This window comes from Haliotis rubra, unplaced genomic scaffold (assembly GCF_003918875.1).
Source record: "Haliotis rubra isolate DU_JTF1 unplaced genomic scaffold, ASM391887v1 Scf13, whole genome shotgun sequence".
Taxonomy (NCBI): domain Eukaryota; kingdom Metazoa; phylum Mollusca; class Gastropoda; order Lepetellida; family Haliotidae; genus Haliotis; species Haliotis rubra.
In genome coordinates, this window is record NW_025765225.1 from 3075309 (window position 1) to 3096144 (window position 20836).

Sequence of the window (20836 nt, forward strand, 5' to 3'; positions counted from 1 at the left end):
TGGTCGTAGAGAAGAGAGGTGCATACCGTGAGATAGGATAAGTTTAAAAATTTAAGGTATTCTTAGTGTTAAGGTTGTTTTGTTCAACACCACCCAGGGATTCTTCACACAAAGTGATCTTCCAGCTTCTTGTTAGTAAGTCTCAACCTGGCAAACAACTGACTGCAAACATGATCCATTATGGCAGTGTGTCTTTCAGCATCACCAGCTAATCTAATCTAGTCATCTCTATGACCAGCAAAAGATTCCAGCAAGGTGACAGTGTCACTGACCTTTTAAGCTGAATGTATCAGTTGTGCTTCATTCAAGGTTACTGATGAAAAGCACATGATAGACACCTTATCCACGACCATGTTGGAATTCAGTGTGACCTAATTGATAGCAGTTATCTCCCCTAACCTGCTGACACTTTATCAGTGACGATAAAGGTCATCTTGATTAGTGTCAACACGTATCTTGTTACATGGATACCATATCACTTAGGATGTTGACATTAATTATCAGACTAAAGTCAAATCTGAAAAATGTGGATTTGGTGCTTGGGACCAACTGCTGCTACTACTACTACTGCAGATACTACTTCTACTGCACCACCAACTACAACTACTACTACTACTACCACTACTACTAATACTAGTACTGCACCACCTACTACTACTGAAGCAGCTGCTACTACTACTTTCACAACTACTAAATATATACAGCACATAATTCCAGCTATGCTGCTCACAGGAGCTTTACATGAGAAGCATTTACAATAATTGTAAAAGTGGTATTCACAGCTCCACAGAAAGGCTTTTCCTTGTACAGATCTGCCTCGTTCTATGTCTGCATGTTCTTGTAGTTGTGTGTCATATGGGAATAGGTGTGTTTCCTGCTCTATAGACATACAGAGAACCGATGACATCTGTATGAACAATAGGATCTGGCTTTGTGTTTGTAATGAATTCCAATAATATAATGTCCCTATACATCCATCTGTTACATATTCATATATCATAAACAATTCTGAGAATATCAGTTTATTTCAATTTTGGGTTCATTGATCTCACAGATACAGAAATGTTTTAGCAGATACAATATAATACCTGATTGTGTAGAATGTTTATACATCATATCTCCGCTGTAAGGGCAATGGTTTGCAAACTTTTGATGTCTGGGGATACTTGAACCCATAACATGGTGTAAATGTTTCACAATGTCCACACGATGGCTGAGTAAAAGTCTGCAATATCAGCCTAAGTTCTCTATAGACGATTCCCTATAGACCTTTTTTTCCCCAAGTGGACTGTCAAGACTTCTGGAAGAAAGCTGTCATATCAGCTCCAGTTCCTTATAGACATTTCACCATTGAATCCAGACGATAAACAAAATGTCCACCAGTGAACTGTCAAGACTTCCAGAAGAAGATTGTGAAATCAGCTCTGTTTGACGTTTGACCATTACTTTTGAACACAACAGACACATTATGCACCAGTGGACTGTCAAGACTTCTGGAAGAAAGCTGTTATATCAGCTCCAGTTCCTTAAAAACATTCACCATTGAATCCAGACAGTGAACAAAATGTCCAACAGTTGACTGTCATGTCTTCTGGAAGAAGGCTGTGATATCACCCCCAGCCCTAGCTCCTTGTAGACGTCTGACCACTGCCCTCTTCCTGGCCTGACCCGCAGTGACCTTTTGGTGACACACCACACAGAGTGTCCTCATGTTGTCAATGTCGCACATGCCGCCACCCTCCCACACGGGGGTGATGTGGTCAACATGCCAAAACTGAACCAAAACATGTGAACAAGTCATGAAAGTATTTCAATCAACAAAAACAGATATTATCAAGTTTTCACAGTGACATTGCTTTACCTCTGGGATCAATGGTTAGTGTGACAACCAACTTAATAGAGCATATCCACATTCATTGCAAGAGTAGTTAATGTTTGTTAAGGTCTAACTGAAGCAGACACTTTTTAAGTACTTTCAAATAAGAAATGTACTTCCAAGACCAGTTTTATTCATCCCAAACTACATCCTACAAGCACACTTGCATACTGGAACCAGTTGATGCGGATGCTATAGTCTTCAAACTCAGAACTGGGGGAAAACCAGTTAGAATCCTCCCTTGACTGCTTCTGCTAGATACATGCTAACACTCTTCTCTGACAGTACTTTTTTTTTTAGGGAAGGAGAGAGAGAGAGAGGAACTGTTTTGTCTGTGAGTTTCTAGCACACTTTCACCATCATATATATGTTGCTTCCATCTTGTACGGGTTAGAATTGGTTTCAGCAACCCATGCTTGTTGTAAGAGGCGACTAACGAGATCGGGTGGTATAGGGCTTGTAAAGGCTGCCCTAATGCATCACAGTTCAATGTCTTGGTTGACAAAACATGTCATCGTATCCCAATTGTGTAGATCAATGCTCATGCTGTTGATCACTGGATTATCTGGTCCAGACTCGATTATTTACAGACAGCTGTCATATAGCTGGAATATTGCTGAGTGGGGTGTTAAACAACAAACCAAATCCATCTTGTCTTTCGCATTCCAGTGGTATTTTGAATCTGAATGATTCAGTTGGAAACAATCTCTCCTCCTTGCTTCTGTCACGGGTTGACATAGCATTCATGACCATCTTTCGTTGATAGGGAATAAGGCCATACCACCATATGATAAACAATATTCAGTAATACAAATAGTTTAACCCACGCAACACATAGATGGTCAAACAAGAAGCAAACAATGCCATGAAACTCAATCGATAATAAATATCAGTAGTGATTTTGTCATATCAATATCCAGTTTATTTGTATTCGAGCACCTACTGGTGACCAACTGACCTGTCCCTCGACTGGTTTCCGCACCATGCTTTCCTTCTGCTTGGCTTTGAGAGTTGAATACTTGCCCTCTGACAGCAGTCTGGCTCGCTTCTGTACGTCCTGGGTGTTCCTGCAATAGATGAGTCGGGTTACTTGTAGAGATTAGACAGTAACTTGGACAATGTTGCACTTCAAATGAATATGTTGTAAGTTAGTCTGTTGTACAAACTGACCAACTCTGTGCCTTACTTGACTTGGATGTAGAAGGAATGAGCATCATATTTGCAGATTTGACAGATGCCATGTTCCACTTCATACACTTTGTCTCGGCAGTAGCTACTGTGGGTCTGCATCTGAAACACAGAACACTCGTACAGACAGATATACTGACAGATACACCCATAAGCAGACATGATTAATGTTCATGGCAGTCTGTTAATATCCGTTTCTGGACCAGACAAGCCAATGATCAACAGCACTAGCATTGATCTACACATTGGGATACAATGATATGTGTCAACCAAGATAGTGAGCCTGACCACCTGATCCCGTTAGTTGCCTCTTAGGACAAGCATAGGTTGCTGAAGACCAATTCTAACCCGGATCTTCATGGGTGAGCAGACTTGAAAACAGTTTTAGAGTCTACAGACAGATATATTCACAGACAGATACACCCACCAGCAGATATGAAGACTATTTTACATCCTACAGTTAGATTCACCTATCTACTGAAATATAGACTTATTCAGTGTTTGAAAAACACTTTTTACACTGCCCAAGGAAATGTATCCAGTAATCCAGCAATCCCAGTACTGTGCCAATTTTAAGCAATGTTGCGAATGATGCAACTTCCTGGTCATGACCCAGTAATCCAACTTACCCAGTACTGGTCCATGCATTTTGAGGAACAGAAACGAGTATTCCAAGCATTCTTCTCATCTGTGACAGTTGACTTGTCCAGGAGAGGGTTCCCGATACGGCTGCTGACAGTTAAGACACAGTGGAACACCTTCTGATGTGACAGCCTGTGTGACAGAGGGAAAGTAGGAGGATGAATTCAACCAAATATGGTTGCCTCATAACTTCACCAACTCTGCCTACCTTTACCAAAACTCAATATCATACCTGTAACACTCCTTTAGTATTGTGCGTCTGCTGTGTGTTGTCTTGTGACCCCTGACTTCCTGTCTGGCCTTTCTTTGATATAAGCCTGACAGTCCCACTCACTTCCACTGCTGCCTTCTGTGCCAGCATTGCTGCATCATCCTGTAGGGGAGGGACGGACAAAGTGATAAGTCATTATGGACGTGTTCCTAGTATGGTGATCTACCTTCAGTTGTTGGCAATCTAAAGCCCATTTTTACATTGTATTGTCCAAAAATAGTTTTGTACTTTTAAAGATATATGCTAGCTAGTTTTAACTCAATCTGTGATAATCTAGTGGTTTTACTGTCCTTTGCTGACAGGGTTTTATATATTATATGTATGTATTATGAATTTAGAACTAGTTTTAGTCATGATATGGCTGAAATATTGCCGATGTGACTTTAAATCTTAACTCACTGACTCACTGACTGACTGACTCACTCATTATGGACGTGCACAACATTTAATACTTGTACCAGTTAAATAGTTTGAGGTAATCAATTTAAGTTATATGCTGTTGATTTATTAGCTCAAAATTATTTATTGAGGGCCAGGCTTACTCAAGGCATACAATCCATGTAGTGATTTCAGAGGACAAGTTGGGCAGATAGCCTATCTCGAGTTGGACAATACCCCATATCATCCTGGGTAATATGAGTTGAGAATATCTCAGCTCTGTTATAGCACACTTAAAGAAAGGTTCCCCATGAGGGTCCAGGTTAGAATTGATCTTCAGTAACCCATGCTTGTTGTAAGAGGCGATTAACGGGATCAGGTGGTCAGGCTGTTGTCTGGTCCAGACTCGATTATTTACAGACCGCCGACATAATATTGAGTGCTGAGTGCGACGTAAATCTAAACTCACTCACTCACTCACTCAGTAAAGAAAGGTGATATCAGTTTGGTATCAAGCATTCATTACCAAACTTCTGTGAGAGGCATTTATAAGTTGGACCAGTAAGGAAGGATAACAATCTATGGATGAACAATTTCTTTACAGTGTTATCAAGCAACTGATGAACAGAATGAGTGAGAGGCATTTATACAAGTGTGAGGAGGTGTTCAATAATTCAAAGTTTTATAAATATACAAAGTTTTTGGAATTTTACATTATATATATATATATATATATATATATATATTTATATCTCCATCAATTTAATGTCTTGAATCCAAGCATTGGTTTGTTTGTTTTGTTGATGAACACCGGACTCAGCAATATTCTAGCAATATACATTGTATTGGCGGTCTGTAATTAACTGAGTCTGGACCAGACAATTCAGAGATCAACAGCATGAGCATCAATCTACACAATCAGATACAATGTCATGTGTAAACCAAATCAGCAAGCCTGACCACCTATTCTCATTAGTCGCCTTTTATGACAAGCATGGGTTACTGAAGACCAATTCTAACCCAGATCTTCACGGATACCAAGCATTGGTAATGTGACAACTATGTCGAATGATACAGTGCATGACCTTGTGCGTGTTGCCAAGCATACACAAGCCCTTTTTACACTAAAAGCCAGGTCATGTCAGTGATCTCTACATGGTGGAGATTAGAAAGTGTGTTGATATGCAGCTATATCTTCACCTGAGACGATAACATTGGAATATATAGATTGTCAGATAAGTTGTATATCAGTGACCTGAGTTACAAGGTTGTCAGGTCATGAACAAGTATGCTATATGACAAGGAAAGACAAAGGTTCTATTTTTTTCTTTTTCGTTTGTTTGTTTTTGTACTGATCTCGATGATTGTAGTTTGAGTGAGTTGGGCCGCTTTTAGCAATATTCCAGCAATATCACGACAGGGACATGAGAAATGGGCTTCACACATTGTACCCATGTGGGGAATCGAACCCGGGCCTTCAGCATAATGAGCGGATGCCTCAACCATTAGGCAACCCCACCGCCCCGATTGTAGTTTGAAAATTATTCTTATATTGAGAGAGAATAAAAAAGAAGTTCTGGTGCTTTTTCACATTAAGCAAATTCCAATTATGTATTTTTTGGATTAAAATATCATTGATACTTATCCTGACTTTAATATTCTAGTTTCTAATGTTTCATGAATATTGTATATTATGACTAAACACATAATATAGAAAGCTCCGTATATGATATTGTCGTCAAAACAAATGCTCTTAAATTATTATATATATTACCTCTGACCGTCAGATCCTGAACAGGAAGCGATGCAGAGAAGCTGTTGCATCTCAGAACACAATAATGACACAAACTTGAACCTAGGAAATATGAGGTTGCTGCTGCCATGTTGGTCTCACCTTGGTTTTGTGTCGCTGTGTATTGCTGACCTTGCCAGAACGGACCTCCTCGTAAGCCACCAGGGGGCTGCTGAACAACATTCCTTGTTTCACGATCAGACGCTTTTTGGTCTCCGTCAAACTAGGGATGAAAATACCCATTATTATAAATTATACATTGTTAGAAATCAATAGGGGGTTTCAGGACCCAAGGGATTTTGATACAGACTTTTAATGTTAAGCCTAACCTGATATTAATTTGATAAAGACCCCTTGGCTTAAATCTATTTTAATTTCAAATAAAAAACATATGTAATTGTTTATAGCATAAATAGGATCTAAAGATTAGCTGCTATGACTACAGATCTAAAATATATGTAAAATCTCAAATACTTCATTACACTTAAGTTTTAGATATAACAGACCTATTCCATTCCCTGACAAACTTTTGCACCAATCGCAAGTTGCCATGGTGATGAAGTACAGCTGGAAGTTGTTCAGTGTTCCCCATCTCTACATCCAGGGGCAGGAAGTTCTCATTGAGTGGGTCCCCATCCTGGCACAAACACAGTAGAACACACGAGCATGATTTCAGCTGGTATAACGTTCTACATTGCATGCATCTCCTAAACACACTATTGTCACTATTATGCATACTCCTGCCAGGGCCAGGTCAGTCATGATTTTATCCTACTGTTATAGATTTATATATATTGAAATACCAGAATCCTACAGAGATATTGAATATAATAATTGTTCACAGGAACCTATAAATAAGATATGTACCTGAATATAGAAACAAAAATATACAAAAGTAATAATTTCCAATTCTTAGAAATTAGATTTATGTTACAGTAAACACATCATTTGCAGATATTGCAAACTCATGAGCTGCTTTGAGAAGTATTTCAGTTCCATTACATCATTTCTGCTTAATGTGGGCAGTAATTCCAAATCAGTTGGTCTTAGACCACCTTGTTGAAACCCACGAGTGCAGATACAAACTGACAAATCTAGAAATACAATCATGTTTGAACCAGGATTCAGACCTATGTCCTGGGCTCTAGGTTTTTAAGCAAGGGATGCAACTCTGCACAGCAAATTGTGTCTGTGAACCACTGGGCCATCCATGCCCCTAGCACTATAGAGTTAACTGTAGCAGGACTGACCTGCTTAAAGAGGTAAACGCGGCCTGTGTAGAAGCTGCAGCAGTAGAGGAAGCCGGGGAACACTTGTGTGGGGGCACCTGCTCCTGTGTCACGGAAATCTGGGTAGCATAACGGGTACATCATCCTTCCTAGATATGTACTGCTTTGTATTGCTTACATAAATGTTTTAAACTGTTGACCCTGTTTACTGTAACAAACAGTGAAAAACTGAAACTGCACATGCAAAGATGCACATGAATTGTTGTGGCTACTAGTTATTCATTGCATTTCCAAAGTTGATGGAAGGTCTTACATTTCACTGTAAAAGGTTACTGATCTTAACCACACATTAGTTTGTGTACATTATTGTTTATCAAAACAGAAGGAATTTGGAAAGCAATATTTGAAACAAATTGAACTATTCTAATTTATTTTGTCAGAGGACACGTTTCATTTTCTATACACTTTGTTGAGTTAGACTTTTAACTGATTACTCTGCCTTTCTGCTACTGAAACCAATTAAAAATTCAACAAATTTTTGTTCTGTATGGATATCTGTCCTACCATCAGGTGAGATGTGTTTCCCAGGAGTCCTGATGTCGTTTGGACCGACACTGTGGGAGGAGCTGTCATCTCGGGAGTTCTACAACTCTGGTGCCTAGAATCAGAGCTGGACCTGTCAGCAGATTCTTCCAGTGACTTGTTACTTTCTGAAAGCAGACGGCTGGAGGATGTTTTCCTCAACACAGGAGACTCTCTGCTTCTTCTTCTTTTGGAAAGATCCAGGGCTGGTAGTCTTTGTTCATCATCTAGCACTGAAGCCTGGAGATCTGGATCTTCTGGCAAATGATTAAAATTACAATCACTGTCATTAACATGAGAGTTTGCTTGTGAGGTGTCTGTAGTTGATGCCACCGGAATCTGATGATCTCCTAGGTTTCGAGGTTCAGCAATTTCCACCCCACTCTCGTTGGACTCATCATCAGATGCGTCTAGGTTCAGACTGAAACAAGGGCTGTCTTTACTTAAGGCAATGTGGGTATGTTTGTGTCCTGACTCTCTAGCTCCTCTACTCTCCATGTTACTCATACTCTCATCCGACTGATCATCAGAGGAATCTAGAACCAAGCTGAAGCAGGGGCTGTCACAAGGCATGAGCTCCCACGAGGAGGTAACACATCGGCCATCATGACTCAATGGAGTAGACACACACTGGTCATCATGACCAACTAGGGGTTTCAAACACTGGTTATTACGACCCACTGGGGTAGATATACATCGGTTATCACATCCCACTGGGGTAGATATACATCGGTTGTCATGACCAACTGGGGTAGATATACATTCTTCATCATGACCCACTGGGGCAGACATACATCCTTCGTCATGACCTATTGGAATAGACACACACTGGTTGGTCACTTTGCATGAAACGTCTTCCTTATTACCAGACTTGGGTCTGTCAGATATTTCTTCCTCACTATCAGAGTGGATCTTAAAGCACTTCCTCTTCCTCTGTTTGGGAGTAGCTGTTGCTCCACTGATAAAGTCATCCCCAGACAAGCTTGAATCACTGAGTCCCATATCAATTTCCACACCATGTATGTCAGAACTTTCAGCACGATCTTCCAAAGGAAACTTCTCAACAGAGACACAAGAGGGTGGAGATTCATCAAGTACAACAGACTTACTCTTCTCTCCATCCCAGAGTCTACACTTACACCATTTCCAGTTGCTCCATCACGACAGACATGATCAGCGTCTACTGTCTGAGTGGAGGATCTGCTTGATACGTCAAGGTCAGCTATACCCGCCATTGTTCCAGTCTCATCATCATTCAACATAGAGTGTTCCGTATCAACTTTCACGACATTCGAGGTATCTTTTCTGCTTCTTACCAAACAATGGACTGCTTGGGATCAAATCTTCTTCTGTTTGGGACTTACATGAATTTGACCTAATGACATCTTTGGCCTTTCCTGGTGTGTCACAAATTTCACAGCGAGACATACCAGCATGGTTTAAGAATGTACAAGCACTACATGGCCACTTACTGGACTCTTCACACCTTAATGAACCTGTGTCCTCGTGTCTTCTCAAGATACTGTCTCTTTTCTTTCCAGCTGATGCTGTTTTCAGAATATGGAATGCATTTTTTACACTCCTTGGATTGGTGGGTGTTGTACAAAGTGTTTGGCTATCAGACACGTTTTCAACCTCGTCAGTCAGTTCCTTACCAGAAGGGGTTGATGGGATTAAGTCTCTGTTACAGTCATCAAGAGGCTGACCTCTTTCCCTTCCATCTGTTCTGTTTTTCCTTTTCTTCTCTGTTTGGAATTGTTCCCCTTCCTCTTCACTGTCCAGGAGAATTATCTCCCCTGTCAGTCTTCCCTCTGAGATTTGTTCTTGGTTGTTAAACTTCTGCTTCTTACAAAGCAGACCTGGTGCTTCTTCATCATCATGGGGTCTCTTTTTTCCAGGTGTCTCATCCAAGGTCTTACTTCTGTTCTTTGCTGAAGGAGGTGTAAAAAACTCCAGTATTGATCTTTGATCTGTTGGCTGATAAAACAAAAAGCAACTGAAAGTACAGAAGACTTTGCTGGTCCATGTGATACTGAACCACAATTTTAGCTATTTTAGTCTATTTAGCTATTTAGCTATTTTAGTCTAGATATCATTGGCATCAAAAACTCCCAAACAACCACAAACCTGAACACAAATAATGTTTATTAAAATTGTAATAATCAGTCATTTTACAAAGCACAAACTCTGTGCATGAACTTTCACAGTTGTAGGCCAGACTCTGGAATGTAGAAAATCTAGGAACAATTACAACGTCATATTCCTCCATGATAACTGGTTTGCACAATGTAGAAAACCCCAACTTAACTTGATAATTTCGTAAGAATAAATTGTTCTGATATTTATTTATCATAGCTGATCAAAATTACTCATGGTTCAATTTGCCAAGGTGACTGGTATGTATTCTTAAAATCTGTAAATGAGAATAAAATATAAATGTTCTGATAAATATTGATAACAATGAAAAGGGTCAGCTTGCAGCACACACTCACAATTGATTGTCTGACAATTGTTTGAAAAACACTTAACACCTTCATATGATTAACCTAAACACAATGTGAGATACCTTTTGTGACTGAAAGAAAGATGTTAAATCCATGTCCGTCTGCTCGGTTGGGACCCATGCATCAGCATTAGACAGCAACTCAACCTGATGATCGTCTCCCTTCTCAGCCTCCAGATTCCGCCGCTGACCACTCAATGCTGTGCTGGTGACCAGTGTCTACAGGGATCAGGACAACAGACGGTCACTCTGGCCTCATTTTAAAGATTCATTCAAGCTGGTGGTGGATATTGAGAATTTGACTTTGTTCCATGGAATGTATTGAATTTTTATAGATTCTGTATAGAAAGCTTCTAGTCTTCCAAGAAAACGTTTTGAAAATCCTAAAATAGGATAATGATACCATCTAAACACTCCTTTCAATGCCTCACCTTAGTTTGTGTTTTATATTAAAATATGTGTCTTACCTTTTTACACACAGTGCCCCAAACCCATTCATCCATTGTTCCCTTGGCAACCAGGTAATGTACAGGTAGACTTGCTGTTTGCCCAATTCGATGAGCACGATCCTCACACTGAACCATGACACCAGGTGTCCAGTACATCTCAGCAAACACAACCAGCTTGGCTGCTGTAAGGGTCAGTCCCTGGAGACATACGACATAACAACAGATCACAACAGGTGTCCAGTACATCTCGGCAAACACAAACAGCTTGGCTGCGGTAAGGGTGAGTCCCTGGAGACAGAGACATACGACAATACAACAGATCACAACAGGTGTCCAGTACATCTCGGCAAACACAAAGGTGTCCAGCTTGAAACACAACCAGCTTGGCTGCGGTAAGGGTCAGTCCCTGGAGACATACGACAATACAACAGATCACAACAGGTGTCCAGTACATCTCGGCAAACACAACCAGCTTGGCTGCGGTAAGGGTCAGTCCCTGGAGACATACAGAAATAACAACAGGTCACAACAGGTGTCCAGTACATCTCGGCAAACACAACCAGCATGGCATACGGACATAACAACAACAACAGTGGTCAGTCCCTAAGGGGTCAGTCCTGGGAGTGAGTTTAGTTTTACACGCACTCAGCAATATTCCAGCAATATTCGGTCTGTAAATAATAAGGTCTGGACCAGATAATCCAGTGATCAACAGCATGAGCATCGATCTACGCAATTAGAACATTGGGTTGTGAAGCATTAGGGCAACCTATACAAACCAGTGCATACGGAGCCGTTAACCACTGCTTACCACTCCTGCTGCTAGGATACTCAAGACGGCCACCTTTGTGTCTGGATCTGACTGAAACTGCTGGACGTACATCTGTAAATGGTGGATGGAAAAATCAGTCAAAAGCAATGATTGGCAACAAATCAGGATCAAATATCTGACACTTTCTCTCCCCAGCCTATCAGGCACATACATAATCATCGTTTTAGCTCAGTGTTGCTCACATTCATCACGTCACTTTGACAGCAGTGCCATGAAATCAATTCAGTCATGTTCATTGTGGAACATATTGTTTCTTTAGAAATAATACAATAAAGTGATTAGTTCGATCAAAACATTCAGTTAAAATACAAGATCAATGAAAATAGTCTAACCAGCCTGTCATCTGGCTTAACACTGCCATCTATACGGATGAATTTGATCTTCTTATCCCAGAGCGTTTGCTGGATACCGTTCATCATGACGTGGTGGTAGGCAAATATGAGGAACTTGAGTGATGAGTTATCACACAGCATTTCCAGGTATTCCTTGACTGGACCAATCTGACAAGAGTGAGTGAGTGAGTGAGATAGTTGTTGTGTTATGATCAATATAATCCTATCAGTGAGTGACTGAGATGGGTTTAATTCCACTCTGAACAGTATCACACTTATATCATTGTGTGGCAGCGTGCGGGAGGAATTATTTTTAGACATTTAAAAAACATTTGAAACCCATGAGCATGGGGCAAACAGGGTTTCAAACCCACATTGAAAGTTTTCAGGTATGCCCAAGTGATGCAGCTCTGGAGTGAGTGAGTAGGTTTTTTACGCCACTCTTAGCAATATTTCAGCAATATCATGGATGGGGACACCCTTCACACATTGTACCCATGTGGGGAATCGAACCCAGGTCTTCAGCGTGACGAGCAGACTCTTTAACCACTAGGCTACCCCATCCCCCCACACAACTCTGGTACCCCATGTCAGACAACATTTCTATAACAGGTGGGTCAATGACAGCCAGTCTGTTATTGTCAAATACTGTGAATTACAGGCTTCGGGCCAGTTTGCATCCATTCCAATACAAGAGTTACCTACCTTAGCTTCTCCGCTCAGTCTGTACAGCTTGGATATGAGAGAAAGTCGATGCAGGGATTCCCCGCTGATGTCCTCAGACTCCTGAGTAGCAGCATCTAGACTGAGGCTTGTCATGTTAGTGTTCCTCTGCAACATCGGCCTCAGTTCCTCAAACAGATTCATTATTTCCTGCATTGTTGAAAGAAAATTGATTCATTATTTCCTCCAATGATGAAAGCAAATAAAATCATTATTTCTTGTATTGATGGAAGAACATAAATTTTTCCTTCTTTCTCGTATGTACAACACCAATTTACCTTCTTCTGGCTGGAGTCTTTCAGTTCAAAGAGCACCTTCTGCCTCTGTTTGGGAGGCAGCTGTTTGAGGACCTCGCTCTTCTCTCGCCGGATCATCACCGACCTGCTCAGCTTCTCCTGGAGCTCCTCTAGGTTACTTGCACCACTGGAATGAGTGAGTGAGTTGAGTTTAATACTGTTTGTTAACAGTATTTCAGTTCTATCACAGCATCAGCCTATTCATGGAGTAAAGCCCTTAGTAACTGATGCTATTGGTATGGCGCTAACAGACAAACAAATCACAATTACAGAACATCCTGCAAGGGATACAACTCTGCACCATTGAGCATTTGCACCATTGAGCAGAGGGGTGCAATACAGTCACACACATTGCATCAATTCTTCTATCAATTAAATGATGTTAACTGATAAAGTTAGAAATATCGACTTTAGAATGGTCCTCATCACCTAACTGCAATATGTATTTTTTTTACTGACACACACTTACTCAACCTTCCTCATTTTCTGCCTGCCAATCCATTCCATCCTAGCATCACAGTAGCGGGCTGTAAACTGCCACCATGACCCAAACTCCCCCGGCTTCAAAGCATCAATCTGGGGGAACAGCTGGAATGGTGTGGAATAAATACTGCTGCACTACAGGTTCTAGGCAATAACCAGTGAATACATGTGTGTTTAGGGCACTCGTAATGACAAATATAGATCATTTATAGGCCATGGTGACAACCTTGTGTATCTACAGCTTCATGACGTTGGAAATGATACACATAAGGGAGATAATTCAGGGATGTCAGCTTCTTTATTTATTATGAGGAAGACATTTCAAAGCATATTCTTCATCCTAGGATACTAGGATACAACAACTAAATATGTACCTGTAAGAACAATCAAGTGATAAGATAACAAAGGTGGAAACTTACAGGGGAAACCAACAGTTCATAAGTGCTGATTTGTAATAAGTAACGCTGACGCTATTATGAATAGATTGATATTACATAAGATAACAGGTTCTTGTCATAGCGCCTGTTGAAAGATACTAAGTGCTTGAGAAATTAATTATCAGTATTGTTAGATTTCATCGTAAAGTATTAAGTTAATAAACTTTATGTTTTAATGTTTACAATAGATATACATGTATGCATATACCTTTTGTCTGTAAGCCCTACATACTGAATAACATCTTAAAATACATTGTCAGCAGTGTTGGACATTACAACTTCTCAATGATTGTGTCAGATTGCAAGTGACTGACCCTAAATAACCAAATGAGTCCCATGGAGCCATATTTTATATTCCTGGTCTTTCACTTTGACAGGTACTGTGGGTACTTGACTCAGCAGTATTCAAGTAATTCTGAAGCTGAAAGGTTTATACTGATATATAACCGTTAGCTGTTTACCTCCACAGGTTTGGCCAGTGCTGGGGTCCCAGACAACAGAATGCGTCGGCAGGCAGCTTTGATGAGCGGAACAACAGCTTTAGATGAAGCAGTCCGGCTGTTCTTGATGTAATGAGACTCATCACAAACAATCACCTTGAAATGTTGATTGGTGAGGGCCTCACGGACGATGCTGCTCGTCTGTTTACTCAGCAGCCCATAGGTCACGATGCTGACTCGAGAGTTCGCTATGCCACTGATGTTGAATGTATACAAAATATAGTTCACAGTTGGGGGAAATAATATTTTAGCATGTGCCAAGTACAAATGGTTTATTAACTATTTCCATCTTTCCGAAGACATGGAATGAGCACAAGTGTTTCACAACTGAAGTAGCCCTCTCCAAAAAATGATTAACCTCATACACTATGAAGGAGTTATATATGGCCACAATGGTAATTGTGTACATAGGTAAAATATTTGTAATTAATGTTCATCTGTTTCCACAATATCATATAAATGTATTTTACCATGACTCTTGCGTCTTATCATGCCTGCAAATGACAACACACAAAAAGAGAGAACAATGCATCAACATAGCTGCCAGAATTGATTTCACTTTGAGCACACTGAAAATGATCGTTTCCAAGAATTTGTAAATGAATCCTCTTTCTCGAAGCGTAAAAATTACAGGAACCATTCCATTTGTCATGTGTATGGCTATATATACTCTGCCAATTGTGCGTCATGTAAACATTGCCTAATTATAGTTGAGCATAATCAATCGTATTTTGAATATATGTCAACAAAATTCCATCACTACAATTCACCTTGCATCAGTCCCTCCTCTGATGAGGTTGATATCGTTGGGGTGTAAATCAGGCAACCATTTTTCTAGTTCCTCTATCCAGCAGAACCGCAGGGAGGATGGCACAATAATCAGCAGAGGCCACTCACAGTGGTAGTAGTAGGCTACAGATATTGCCTGTAGAGTCTTCCCCAGGCCCATCTGTGTGTGTAGTCAGGTCAAGTGTAGACAATCAAAACAATCTCATTTATCTTTCAAATTGATAATGAATAGGTATTTGTAACAGACTGAATGTTAGATGATGATAAGTCAAAGGTCCCGACATACAGTATCAATTAAAATTCTGGAACAATATACCCCAATCACCTTACAATCACCTTACACTCAACACACACAGAAGCACACACATCACACAGACTTACTATGCAGAAGCACACACAGTAACACATTCACACACAGAGAAGCACACACACCAATACACACACTAATGCACTCACACGCACACACTAACACACACACACACACAGCACTCACACACAGAAGCACACACACTAACGCACTCTACATGCACACATGCACTCTCACTCACACACACAGAAGCACACACACTAATGCACACACACACACACAGAAGCACACACACGTGGACAGTTTTACTGTTGCTCACCTCATCTGCAATCAAGCATCTGAAATAAAAGTAACATTCATTTCGATTTGGCTCAAAACAAACAGGAAAACACAGCCTGATGTTAACATTTGTCCATACACTATCAAAACAATATAAGATATTGATCTGTAAAACATGCTCAACTAAGTAACAGAAAAGAATATTAATCACTGAAAACAGATGGACTCAAGTTACATGACTACAGTGTCTACAGAGACATTATTACCAGTCAAGGAATAATAAACCATTCAGCCACTGGACTAGTTGTTCATAAACTGCATCAATTACCTGTATTAAAATAGCGACGGGTGCCAGTCAAATCGCCCCAGGTTTGGTCAAATTGCCCCAAGGGGTAGTCAAAATGCCCCAATGTATTTAAATTGGTTAAATATATGCCACAAATACATAAATATTATACCATACTTGTTATGATTACACAATGCCATTTGTTGACCAAAAACTATTTACAGCCAATAAACATATTATACAAACCTTTTATTTTACTCTTGTAATTCTTTACCAAATAATTGGTATTACAGTGTTGTCTATACATGAATATTACTTTCGTTCTTATCAATTTACTAATAGAAAATTTATTAGAAATATTACTATATAATATTATATATAGCATATAATATGGAAGTTGACAAAAACTATGATTTAAACATATTTATTTCCAAAGAAAGGACGGATTGGTAAACAAGTATAAGCTTATATGAATACAGCTCAGGGATACAATGGAAGGGAGGATAAACACATCATGATGAATGTACAATGTGAATGATATATAAATGTTGCAAAAATGAGAAATAACGACAATCATTGCTAAACAGTATATGTCATATAAACAAATTATTTTGGATCAAATCTGCCTGTTAAATTTATAAAAGAGTGCACTGAAATTAAAAGTTCTTTGTTTACTATTGAGGAGCAGCTTTGGTTTCCAAACAAAATTGATTTTAGGTCAAATCCTTTGGTATTAAAATACATAATATTGACGTATATCGTTGTAAAGAGTACATGAAAAGAAATAGTGAGCAAAACCTTCAAAGCTATGGCCACAAGAGCACGATGATGTAGTGGAGATAAAAAGCTTTCATATTTGTGCGCATTAAGGTCACTACATTCAAGTCGGAGACAAGAATGTATGATTTGACAAAATCTGCTACTGAAATTTAAGTCAAAATGACTGTAGATATTAGAATCGTTTAAAATTACATTTTAGAATCTCGATAGGTGATGGTCAATTGATGGTCAATTAGTGAATGTGTTCTTATAGCCTGAAATGCTCATACATTCGAGCCTCAACATTTCCTTCAACTAAACACAGCATTGAATGTCAATTAGTGAACATGTTTTAATAGCCTGTTTTTATCCACACTTTTTGACAAGATTAATTAACAAAAGCTCTAGATTGTTTTGATAAGCATTATACCATACTTGTTGAGAAAACCTGTGCATTTACGGCCTCACCTTTTGACAAGATTAATTAACAAAAGCTCTAGATTGTTTTGATAAGTATTATACCATACTTGCTGACAAAAACTATGCATTTATGGCCAATAAACATTCTATACAAACATTTCATTTTATTCTTGTAATTTTTTACAAAAGCATTAATAACATGCAAATAATTGGTATTACAGTGTTGTCTATACATGAATATTACTTTTGCTCTTATCAGTTTACTGAAAATTTATCAGAAATATTACTATATAATATTATCTGAAGTATATATAATATGGAAGTTGACAAAAAAAACTATGCATTTATGGCATATATTTAATCATTTTAAATACACTGGGGCATTTGACTACCTGGGGCAATTTGGATTAAACCTGGGACGATTTGACCAAAATCTGGGGCATTTTGACCAAATTGGCTGGGGCATTTTGTAGCTGGGGCGATTTGACTGGCACCCATAGCGACTACCATTATACTTTTAATTTATAGTCAAATTGTCATTTAATACTCACGGAAGCTGAAGGGACCTCATGAAATAAAAATTATCTTGGCGCACAAGTTAGTAAATTGAGCTACAAAGTTAGTATATTGAGCGCTGAAGTTAGTATCTTTAGTACAAGTTAATTATCTTATTGAGTGCACAAGTTAGTATCTTGAGCACAAGTTAATATCTTGAGCGCACAAGTTAGTTATCTTGAGTGCACAAGTTAATATATTGAGCCATTACAAGTTAGTTATCTTGAGCACAAGTTAATATCTTGAGCACAAGTTCGTTATCTTGAGCACAAGTTAGTTATCTTGAGCGCACAAGTTAATATCTTGAGCGCACAAGTTAATATCTTGAGCACAAGTTAGTTATCTTGAGTGCACAAGTTAATATATTTAGCACAAGTTAGTATCTTGGCTAGCACAAGTTAATATCTTGAGCTACAAGTTAGTTATCTTGAGTGCACAAGTTAGTTATCTTGAGTGCACAAGTTAATATATTGATGGCGCAGCACAAGTTAGTTACCTTGAAGCACAAGTTAATATCTTGGTAGCACAAGTTAGTTATCTTAGCGCACAAGTTAGTTATCTTGAGCTAAGTTAATATCTTGGTAGCTACAAGTTAATATCTTGGAGTAGCACAAGTTAGTTATCTTGAGTGCACAAGTTAATATATTGAGCTTAATACAAGTTAGTATCTTGAGAGCACACGTTAGTATGTTGAGCTCAACTTAGTATCTTGAGATACACTGCTTCATAAGCAGTTCATGTGGAAGCAAGGAGGAGTGGAACGCGAGAGTTGATTCATGCTTATTTCAGTCTTGGGTTCCAATACAAACACATAACACATCTTCTTGTCAAAATCATGGTATAGTATAGTGCATGCCACTTGAAGGCGTATTCTGAGGTGTATGTCCCACTTTTCGCACCAGATACCAGATTTGCTGATGTTACAGTGAGTGAGTGAGTCACGGTTTACACGGCTTTTGGCAATATTCCAGCAATATCGCGTGGGGAAACACGAGAAATGGACTGCACACATTGTACCCATATGGGGAATCGAACCCAGACGGCGTGGCGATCGGACGGCTTTAACCACGAGGCTACCCCGCCCGCTGATGTTACATACTTTATTGCGGACAACTTCCACGATCTGAACAAAGACATGGTTATAGTTGATGCATCAAAATGTACCCTATGCGGTTTAATCGTGAAACAGGATACTGTCACGGTCGTTGTTGGACCAGAATGGTGTTCAATTTCGCTCTGGACACTGTCTTCATCGACTTATTTATTCTTCAACTTCCTGTGTTGTTAAAACATGTTAAATAAACTACAACACACATCACGTATACATATAAGGGATTTATCACGGAAGAAGTGAAGCGGGAACACGGTATTTTAGTAAGAAATAAAGTCGGTATATATGCTATCGATGCACATACTAATGGATCAAATAAATCAGGCGGGTTTTATATGATATTGTACAGAGTTAAACTGCCATTGTACTCACGTTAGGAAACATTACTGATACATGCAAACCAAGACTACAGACTATAGTTCCTGAAAGTGGTCGACTTTACTTCCAATACATCAGACATTAGTTTTATAATTAACATAATTAAGCATAACACTCAATGTTTACATTTTTCATGGTCATGTAATGCTATAAATACATAATAAAGCCATAGCAAAAACAAGTTATCCAAACTGCGCGCGTGTTCATAATGTACCAATATAAGAAGTAAGTAAAACCACTATTCATCCCTGCAATAAACTCCTACTCATGTTTATGTTTTAATTCTTATTATGACATTACACATACCCAGGCCTGCTTTATGTAATAAAGCAAAAGTGGTAAAATCAGATACAAAGAATAGTATTGACAAAGCATAAAAGGCGATGAGCGTTTACATGATAAACATTATCAATGTTCATGATACAATTGCATACTTTTACATAGTCTCATCATAAACACCTATAGTTAACTCCGACTTTGCATCGTTTGAAATCTTCCAAAAAGGATATACGTTTGTACATTTTAGCCATCAGTCAAGCAAATGTGCGTTCCATTAATGCCATTAGATGCTAAACACGAAGTTGAGCGCTCAAGATATTAACTTGTGCGCTCAAGATAATTTTTATTTCATGAGGTCCCTTCAGCGCTTCCGTATTAATACAGTCTATATCGGTTAATTTCGGCCATGAAGTACATTGGACAATGATTGGTAAGGGTCATCTAATCTGGGTACGAGTCGTCCAAATTGTTCTTAAAGAATCTTATCTTATAGAATTTACATATGGACAGTGATTGTGATATGTGTATCACCTAATACGAAAATACCGACCGCATAACAGCATATGCTACATGCAAGTGATAAAGTTGTCTGTCACCAGAGACCATATTATATGGTCTCTGCTGTCACTGAGGTAGATCAGTCAAGATACAAAAACCTACCTTCCGTGTTTTTTCACTGCAAACTTGACTCCATCTTTCTGGAAAGGCATTAGTCGTTCGACCAGGCGCAGTGGTAATCTGGACAGCACGTAGTCGTCCTGATCTTTCATGTTTAATTTCTATGTTTACTTCATCTTTCCCGCAATCATGAGGCGTGCCAATTTCAAAGGGAGGTCACTCTCATGTTTCGTTATGATTAGCATACCTCAAAGGAAAATCTGAACGAGACATTTCATTGTGGATGTGATGTCACTTGGGTATGCCACTTTAATACGAAATAGTAAATGATAATCGGAAACAGTGACTATATCTGTAGAAGCAAATAACTGTGTGACGTTAGCGGGCTCATATGTCGATCTTTCACACAGGCTGACAAGTGAATGTTTAGTAATGGTGAATGTTGACTGCTTCAGGAGCACATTGTTATTAATGATGTCTCTACTTATATATGTAATCAGGACATAGGCACCAAATAGTTCAGTAAATAATCCCCTTTTAAA

The 20836-nt window shown here is 39.1% G+C and overlaps 1 protein-coding gene across 1 annotated transcript; it reads right to left on the reverse strand.

The window, feature by feature from the left end:
- Window positions 1-1012: 1012 nt before the first annotated feature.
- LOC124267226 (DNA annealing helicase and endonuclease ZRANB3-like) lies at window positions 1013-20470 on the reverse strand. Its single transcript, XM_046702142.1, is given in 23 exon segments — window positions 1013-1774; window positions 2835-2943; window positions 3063-3166; window positions 3694-3783; window positions 3785-3838; window positions 3939-4079; window positions 6250-6370; window positions 6654-6784; window positions 7398-7480; window positions 7941-8009; window positions 8084-9001; window positions 9239-9935; window positions 10525-10680; window positions 10929-11108; window positions 11722-11793; window positions 12075-12242; window positions 12780-12947; window positions 13076-13220; window positions 13563-13681; window positions 14475-14709; window positions 15284-15462; window positions 15929-15947; window positions 20337-20470. Coding segments are annotated over 23 exon segments (4260 nt in total). The 5' UTR covers window positions 20447-20470; the 3' UTR covers window positions 1013-1582.
- Between the last annotated feature and the right edge of the window lie 366 nt (window positions 20471-20836).